At 42.0% G+C, this 9,791-nt stretch overlaps 1 protein-coding gene across 1 annotated transcript in view; it reads left to right on the forward strand.

Annotated features, from left to right (window-relative positions):
• Positions 1-8,599, forward strand: part of lrrc9 (leucine rich repeat containing 9) — a gene marked incomplete at both ends in the record, with an annotated part of 30,450 nt that extends 21,851 nt beyond the window's left edge. Inside the window, 5 exons of the mRNA XM_080750916.1 lie at positions 2,352-2,420; positions 3,483-3,608; positions 7,154-7,337; positions 8,292-8,448; positions 8,560-8,599. Of these exons, the coding sequence (XP_080607042.1) occupies positions 2,352-2,420; positions 3,483-3,608; positions 7,154-7,337; positions 8,292-8,448; positions 8,560-8,599 (576 nt within the window). The remainder of the gene's footprint in view (positions 1-2,351; positions 2,421-3,482; positions 3,609-7,153; positions 7,338-8,291; positions 8,449-8,559) is intronic.
• Positions 8,600-9,791: the final 1,192 nt, after the last annotated feature.

Consider the following 9,791-nt stretch of genomic DNA (forward strand, 5'->3'; position numbering starts at 1 on the left):
AATGTGTATGTTTTTTTTTTCGTAAAGTAAAGCCCTTTATCATCATACAAGACTGTCGCTCAAGACTAGTGAAAACAGCACATCTACAAACACATGTTGTGTGCTTGTAGATCGGCTGTTTTCACAATTTTAAATAATTTCAGCCCATGATAAAGGGAATTGCAATAGTCCAACCGAGAGGTGATACAAGCGTGGATGACAGGTCCCTGTGTGTTAAAATAGGCTTCAAATTCAACTTAGAGAACTTTTTTTTATATAGTGGTGTGCATATTTGCAGTCAGAGAGGGGCCTAGAACATTTGTGAGGTCAGTGATGGATTTTTCTTGGGCCAAAAATAATGACTTCAGTTTTGTTCTGGTTCAACTGAAGGAAATGTGTTGCCATCCTTCCTTTAATGTCATCAAGGCAGTTCAAATTTGTAGTAATGGAGGACGTGTCGTTCAGGCAGATATAATCGTGTATCATTGGCATAGGAGTGATAAGGGATGCCATGTTTCTTAAAAATGGAGCCATGGGGGAGCATATAGGAGAAGAGAAGAGGCCCTAGTTTCGACCCTTGATTAATACCACATCTGATAGGGAGGCTAAGAGCTGGCTGAAGTCCTACCTGCAGCAACAGGGCTTCGGTAGCTGGGTCACTGGGTGCACAAGTGACCAGTGAGTGAACAGTTCAGCCTATGAGCACTGCTGTACTTAGAGGGAGATTCTTCATTAGCGCTGCCATAATGAGAGGAATTTAAGTCTTCTGTCTTACTGATTTCAAGAAAGGGTCATCACCACGGTCATAGTCGCCTTTTGTATGATCACTGATCACTGACGCAGACAGATTCATTCATATGCTAAATGTGTGGGATGTTTTATTTCAAACTATAGCTGTATTACTTTTCCTTGTGTTTGCAAACCAGGGGGTGAAATATAGTAATCATGAGTCGTTACCACCCACTGTGGAAGTATAAAGGAGAATCAACTTTGATTGAAGGTCAGGTCTGTATGTATGACGACGGCGAGGAACAATCAATGCAACGTGTAATCAGCCTTCCGGTCCACATTTCTTTCTCACCCCAGGCGTGTGATTTTCACTTTTGTCTGCGCTTGCATTTTACAATTTAGAGTTTCAGCATTTAGCAGACACTCCAGAGTGAGTTACAATAAAGAAGGTAAATAATCACATAAATAGAATGCAGAGCTGTAGGGCCTCAATAAACTAGAATTCCAGTTAAACATAAATCCTTCTGCTGTCCATTACAACTTTACAACTAGGTAAAAAAACCTTGGGGTTAATTTAGCTCTGAGAGTGTACAAATGTAATGTAAGGTATGTGAAGTGAAAAAATATGTGAATACGACTCAACCTCTCAGCTGAGCACATTCACACGCACGCACGCACACGAACATGCACACACAAGGGACAGAAAATAATAAGCTTTAGCAAGTTCATCAAATCAACACATGTTTTATCTTTAAGCCAGGCAGCCAGCATGTATTATCATAAGTGTGATGTGATTTGTGACACTTACAATTATGTTTTCACAAATGGTTGTCGTGGTTAATCTGCTCTTATATGCTGACTGTTTATTCTTCATCATTCCACTGATGGCAGAATCATAGACAACGTAACAGAGCTTTAAGACTGGTTACAGCATTATGGGAACACTAAAAGCCTACTGTATGAATGCCTATGGATGACCCGACTTGTGTAACTGTAGACAGACAGTTGTTGTTAAGGATGACAATGGATTTTTACTACAATACTAGAATACCGGTAATTCCAGTGTGCCAGAGTCTGCACAACGGTGGCTTGTATGAGACAAATGAAGAGACGATGAAGCTGCTGTAGCAGAGGGAGATACCCTTGCAGCCTTGTGGCTTGCCCAAACTCTCTCATGAGATTAGTGGAAGCTCACATGTGTAATCTCTCCCCATCAGCTGCTTCTACCATCACTTTGCCAAAATGATGAATTACGAAAAGGTTCAGCCCTAATATACTGTACGTACACCGTCTCAGCATGGTCATCGTCATATAGGAGGCCAACTCAATTAAGAGGGAAAAGGTCAATAGGAAAATAAATAAAAAAGTAACACGCAGGTGGCGTAGTGGTGAAGTTTCTACCCACCACTACAGAGGTTGCAGGTTTGAATCCACATGGTGCAACCGGCGTCAGGCGTCTATGCGAACACAATTGGCCAGTGTTCGGGGGAGAGAAGCTCGGCTGGGAGGGTGATATTGTAGCCTGGGTGCTAGCCTGTTCGCTCCGTTCCGCATAATGACTAAATTGGGGAGAAAAATGGGGTAAGAAAACACAAAAAACTAAAACTGGGCACTATAATTTAAACTGACTCTGTTTTTTCTAGGACATTTCAGAACTTGACAAGTTAGAAGTCCTTCCTTCGCTGACAGAGCTCTCTGTTGTTGGCAATCAGGTGAGTAATTATCAATGACTGTCTCCCACAATGATGAAGTTGTTTATTTGTGATTATAAGAGTTCTGTCTTACTAAAATATCAAACATTATAGATATGTCACATACCGGTATCACCCTTCCCTCCTTTTGTGGTCCTTATTTATTGAATCCAAAAAGTGTTGGTCTTACTCATTCAGAAACAGATTTTCAAAAGCATGCTCACTTTCTCGCTCGCTCCCTCAATGACACCAAAACACTCATCCAGTGCCACTCTGTGGTTCTAAATTAAGCGATTACATGATGGGCCGTCTGCTGTGCCTCAAACATCGGAGACAAATCCATTGACCAAATGGCAGGGCTGTCATCAGACCCGATTGGCCCGAGTACAGCACCCATCTGGAGCGAATGGTTCAGACCTGTGGAGAACCCACACAGCACAAAGCTATGTTCAGCTGTGGTAGCCTATTTTATCCCACAGCCTTCCCATCCCCCTCTTCCCATAGGGGGCTTAATCGTGCCTGAGGGTGGAAGCCAACAGTCACCCTCAGGACCATAACATTACCTCCTGCCGTCAACCACATGAAATGTCTGTTTTTCACCCATGTTTCCCGGCCAAAGTCTATCTCCTCTGCTCAGCAGCTCTTCCATTGGCATGCACTTCTGTCTGTGAGTGTGGTCCCACATAGCAGCATACTCCACACACACCAGATGTCTCAGGATAAACTCTAAAGCTGTTATGGTGAATAAAATGTTATTTTAACCATTCAGTATGGTCGTAGATTATATGAAAGGCTATATATAAGCGCAATTTGCGTAGGAGTAGTACAGAGACTCTGCTCGTCTTCCTGGTGGGGGCTCCTCACTGGCAGTAGGCTAGGATATGCAACAGGAGTTTGTGTTGGGACTGGGGAGGAATTCATTGGCATAATAAGGACTAAATTGAGAATGGGGCGTCCACGGACAAATAATTTGGGGGTCCAATTGGCACAAAAATGTTTGAGAACTTAGTGATTTAGAAGGCCTTTGTAGAATCGGCCTTAGGCCTTAATGGGTAAATGAATGCATACATTAATTCCTACCAGGTGAGCAAGCGGTCATTACACAGAGCAGCGGTGGTGCTGCGTCTCTCCAGGCTGCAGGTTCTGGATGGAGTAACGGTCACCCTGGACGAGAGGACCAGGGCTGAGCTCCTCAGTACAGAAACACTGGTGAGAACTTCTGTACCTGCTTGTAAAGCAGTGGTTCCCAAAGTCCCAAAAGAGAAATTAGACGTTTGCCCAGGACCCAAAGGGAAAAAAGCAGATCTACAAAGCTTGTAGATTTGCTATTATCACTATTTCTTAATTTTTTTTAAAATCTATTCAACTATTCTTTTTTTTCTTTTCTGTGTTTATTTATGAAATACTAAAAGGCTAAGGGACACTGAGAAAACGATTATGTTAAGCCTTTCAATGCAGCGGTTAAAAAATGCAGGGCAATATCATTTTGAGGGCAAAACAATGATGCAACGTAGAACAGAGGAAGAGTATAATATGATATTGTGTATCAGTTATTGTTTGGGTACAGAAACAGTAATAGGGTATTGCAGCAGTCCACAGCAAGGAAGCTCTTAGATCTATGCACTTCTATAAGTGACCTAAAAATCAACCAATGCCTCATTTCATGTTAAAAAAAGAAGACGAAAAAAGCCTTTCGTTTAATGGGCCTTATATCATAAATTACAATTCAACTTCAAATCAAACTGTGGATAGGGCAAACAAACAGCAACAGCAACCAAAGAGCAGAGCTGCCAAACAGACTCTTACAGTCTGACTGATTTGATGCCTGCATAACGACAGAGTGAAGCTGTAATGCTCGTCCAGCGCTGCTGAATTAAAAGCAGCCTAAGCCTGCTGGCTTCATCCTGCTGATTAGATGAAATGTGCCCGGCCGGTAATGCACCAGTGGATTTGCCCCCTATTAGCCGGGTCAGCCCCCGACCTCCTCTGCTTGTTAATAGTGGATGTGGGAATGACATAGTGGAGATCCTGGACCCTCTCATTAAAAACATAAACACAAAGAGCTCTTTTCGTTGACCCTGTAGCCTCATCATTTCATCCTTATGCCTGCTCTCACTCGGCTGTTCTGTTCATATTTTAATTCGGCCGCTGTTATCGTTGAGTAGTCATTACAGTGCCACTCTCCTGATGGAGGTTTACATTGTGGGAGCACAGTGATTTAGCCCTCTGTATTCTGCATCGGAGACAGGGTGGGAGGGTGAGCGGGGGGTGGGTCACAGGTCAGGGAGATTATGACATTTCATGGAACAGACTTAAAGGAGTAGTTCACCCCCCCAAAAAACTTTCTATTGATTACTCACACCATGGAGACTTCCAAGTTCAGTAATATTTTTAGGTTTTTTGTCGCATTCCTAAGACAATAATTTGATTACAATGAATTCTACCCCCATTGATTCCCGGATGGGGACCCAAATGCATTTGGGTCCCCATCCGGAATCAATGGGGGTAGAATTTTTTTTTTTTTTTTGGCTTGCGAGAAATACAAAAAAATATTATTCAACTCAAGTCTCCATGGCATGAGTAATCAATAGAAAAAAAAATTGGGGGTGAACCACTCCTTTAAGAGTTGAGAAAGGAGTGGACTTTTATATACTGCAGCAGTTACTATGTGGAATGGGTTTCCTGCAAGCCATTAGTCCATCAGTTATTAGTGAATTGTAGTTGGACATAATTCTAGCCATACTTGAGTTCTAGCAGGTTCTACATACCAACACATACCAACAAGGCTATGAAAAATCACACCTAGTGTGAAGTGAGCGGTGCTATTGGACGAAGACAGATGTTGGAGCTTAGCTCCTTCCAGGAGAACCGCTCAAAAACAGGGAGATTGTCTGGGGTACCTGCAAATAGTCTACCCTCAACAACAGCCCCATATAACCTTATACACCACAGATTAATAGAATAAATACATGTGTGACTAGTGGTTAGAATGTGGTTGTATTAGGGGTTAGATGAAGAAAATATCACACCCGTGTGAAGTGGAGCTGTGTGTGTGTGTGTGTGTGTGTGTGTGTGTGTGTGTGTGTGTGTGTGTGTGTGTGTGTGTGTGGATCATGTGTACCGATTTTTGTGACATTTGAAGAAAATATGTAGGAAAAGGAGCAAAAAGTGTGTTTTGGAGAAAATTCAAGATGGCGGAAAATCTATCATGGCGCAAATGGGCGTGGCCTATATGGGGAGATGCGTCATGACCCAAGGAATCCAGGGAAAAAATATTTTTAATTTTCCAACCTACGGTTCAAGAGTTACAGGCCAAAACGTAAAGTGGGGTGTTATGGCGCCACCATGCGGCCAAATGACACAATTATTTTTTATTTAATCCTTGAAATCATTATGAACCTCCTCTCCAAGTCTTGAAACTCTAGCCCCTATGGTTTGCGAGAGACAAATAATTGAATGTGAGTTTTTGCGATTCCCATTATAAGTCAATGGGGAAAATTAATTCACTAATAAATTAATATCAATTAAACTATAGAACCTTTCTCTTAGAAAAGTAATAGCCCACGATTCCCGAGTAAGCCGGTCGATTTGACATATGGCGCGAGTGTGTGGTGGCAAAACTGTGGGACTAGTGGCGTGCCGAAGTTTAGGAAGTTCAGGCTACATACACACACACACACAGACACACAGACACACAGACCCACACGGCCACGTATAGGGAGCCTGTGCTTCACACAGCTCCAAAAATGGTATCTTGCCTTGCACCAAGTGGACTATTTAGCAGTGAATTTCTTCTTGGGAACTGTTTCATCCACTTTCACTTTCAGCCACAAACTGAGCAGAGCGGGTTTGAGTGGATGCAGTGACGAGCACATCAGGCATTAAATTGGGAGATTAATTGGAGAAAATACAAATCAGGAGCACCGCAGGAGAAAGAGTTAGACACCCGCCAGAATCGAGAGTGGTCATGCAGTACCCATGTTGTTTTTTGCCATTATAGTTTTCTTGTATGTTAGAAACTGTATTGAATGTAATTAGTGTGCCCATAGGCAACACATTATTGTTCACTTCCAACTTTATAGAGTAACATTTTATGTTTTCTTGTATGTTAGAAACTGTATGAATGTAATTAGTGTGCCCATAGGCAACACATTATTGTTCACTTCCAACTTTATAGAGTAACACTTTATAGAGTAACAAGAGTTCAATAGACTTTCTCCTATAACCTTTTTTGTGATCCCAAAAGTCCATTGAGTTCAATGGAGGAGTGGTGCAAGACTTAATAGAGTAACTTTAAAGAATCTATATAGACTAGAGTAACCACAAAACCCCCAAAGTACATTGAGTTCAATGGAGGAGTGGTGCAAGACTTAATAGAGTTACTTTAAAGACTCTATATAGAGTAACCCCAAAACCCCAAAAGTCCATTAAGTTCAATGGAGGAGTGGTGCAAGCTTGACATCACCTATAGCCATCATGTATGGCATGACATCATGTGACATCACGTATAGCCTATTAATAGGCAACCACACTTGCAATTTCATCTTGACAGATAATTATGTGCAAATATACATAATGTATATTTGATGAAGAAAAAATTGTATTTTTGGCATTTTTGTCAATAAAAGCATAAACAATGAAACAATCCCGTTCTAATAGCACCTGAGATATTGATTATTAATCATCATTCATTCATTCTTGTACAATTTTGTGTTGATTGTCCTCCCCGGGTATTATTAACGCTACTATCACAGTGCCCTGGAGCCTCTATGCCTGCACTGGATGTGAACCTGCCTGGACTGCTGCCCCTTGTGTCCCGAACTGTGGCTCTCAGGGGGACGAGCCTGAGCGGGGGACTGCAGAACCTACTGGGACACGACGTCCTCCTGCCCTGCAACGTAGACCTGGAGACTTTACCTCATCACGACACATCCAAACGTGAGTGTGACTGATGCCTCAGCTCTCACTCACAGTCAAGGATGAGTTTAGACGTGGGCCATCCTGATGACCTTTCACCGGCTAGTGCAGTGAACCGTAGAGCATCACACTAAGTAATCTTTCCTAGAGTGCATGAGGTCAGTCTCTGCGTGGGATTATTAAGGTTATGTGATCTCTCCACTCTGTGTTTGCCGTTCTTTCCCTCATCTGGGCTCTCTAATCCAGTGGTTATCAAAGGGGGTTCCGAGTACCCCAAGGGGCCCTATCAGTGTTAATAGCTCACCACGCGTCTCCATGCAACGCGTTGTGAGCTTGTAGATCTGCTATTTATTTTGTTTCGTTTTTTAAGTGGAAAAATTAACCATTTTAACAACATAAATCTGGAGTCGCCGGCACAAAATATTTTCAGATGGGGGTCCGTGGCCAAATTAATTTGGGGGTCCTTGACATGAACAAGTATGAGAAGCACTGCTCTAATCCAGGGGTCTTCAACGTTTTCAAGCCAATGACTCCTTATTTGAGAGAGAGATGAAGCAGGGACCCCCACAACTTTTTCATAGTTTCCATATAGTTTCATTGTTTGACAGCCCAATCATCAGTGTATTTTGGATTCATGTTAATTTGTGTTTTCAGATACGTATTTAACCACTTGAACCGTCAATACTTAATAAACTTGACATTCTTTTCCCCCTCTACACCAAACCTCTTTGCCGAAAATAGCCGATCTACAAGCTCACAACGCCGCACAATGCGAGGCGCTGTGAGCTTGTAGATCTGCTATTTTTGGCTAAAGTTCTCAGAATATGGATGCTAGGATTCAAGTGGTTAATATAAAAAAAAGGAGAAAAAGGTTTCCATCACACAAAGATTTGGAGGACCCCCTCTAGTAACTTTGAGGACCCCCTGTTGAAGACCCTTGCTCTAATCCACACCTCTGTTAATTCCCTATCTCAGACAAGAAGCAGAAACACAGCGGTGCAGCCCGCAGTGGCCCAGCAGAGATCACATTCAGGTACATCAAAAGAACCGGGAGCAGCCGTCCAACCACAGGTCTCCTTCCCGATGGAAACCGGGTCATCATCACATACCCCAGTCAGGAGCAAGAGAGCCGGTTTGTGAAGCATTATAATTAAATGTAAATGTATATTTCTCTAATTGTTTCTTTATCATGCAAAATATGACACACTGTGACTACTGATTCACTCATGTTGTTGTATTACAGATGCCAGAACAGTGGTTCTTCTAAACCCCCGTCAACATAAATGCCAAGGAAGGGAGAAGTCGTTACCAAAGGTCAGAGAGGGTGGTTCAGTGTCATTACTGTTACTAACAGCCTATTATTCTACTAGATTAAAACATTTTATGTTTTGTGCTATAGCTTCGGTTGCATTAAATGTATTCTTTCAAGCCAGACAACTATTCCACAATCTTCAAATGCTACAAAGTCTGTAACTACACTCCTGAAAGATGCAAACAGAAGCTGTTATCTATTCATCATTTCCATACAATATCTTTGAAATATATTTTATCATTTCCATTTCTGCTTAGCAGCAAGCTATATATGCTTCTACTAATTTGATTTACAGTAGGACACATTTACATGACTGTAAAAACTACACAGAAGAGGGCGGGGGGACTGTGAATCAGTTGTATTTTATTTGTATTTTTTTTTTTTGTAATTTCAGCGCTTCTGTATGACGGAGGCGTTTGAAAATTGTGTGAGCCAACAGTCTGTCGAGCGACTATGGAAAATAACTTTATTTACGATAACATTTAGATTACAGCCGTTTAGATGTGTGTATAATGACCATGCCTGACACTAAACATGGTAATCTGAGACTGAGAGGTATTGGTATAATTTCCACTGCTGTTCCAACCTTCCCTGTGAAGTGTGTGTGTGTCGGTGGACACCCACAGATGCAAGGGCGTGTGAGGCTGGCATGTTGTATCCATTGGGTCACATGGAGCCCCAACAAGTGGATAATCCAGCTTTAGCACACCTCTCTGCAGACAATAATCTGCAGTCACTCAGATAAAGACATAATCTTGAATGAGGTCCAAATGGATTGCAGAGATCGTCAGATTCATCATGTTAGCCTCTTTTCTAAAAGCCCACAACGATTCCTCCACTAACCACTCTCAACCTGTCCTCCCCATTTTGGCCATATCATTATACGTGAAAATAGTGTCATGTGATCTTGTAGGTTGGCTATTTCCATGCGACACCATTGTACAACAAGTATAAAATAGAGCTTAAGTGGCTAATAGGCAAATGTTGTGTAAATGGGCAAGAACCTAATCCTGTCATTTGTATAATGTCAGAGCTGTAGAATATGATGTTACAGTCCCCCCTGTCTTTGTGTCAATCTATGTTAGCAATATTGTAGTTAACACAAACATCTAAGTGTACCTTTATGATAAACAAACGCCCTGCCTTTTACTCAGCCTGAAGTT

This window comes from Nannobrachium achirus, assembly GCF_963921795.1.
Source record: "Nannobrachium achirus genome assembly, chromosome: 20".
NCBI classification, from domain to species: Eukaryota; Metazoa; Chordata; class Actinopteri; order Myctophiformes; family Myctophidae; genus Nannobrachium; species Nannobrachium achirus.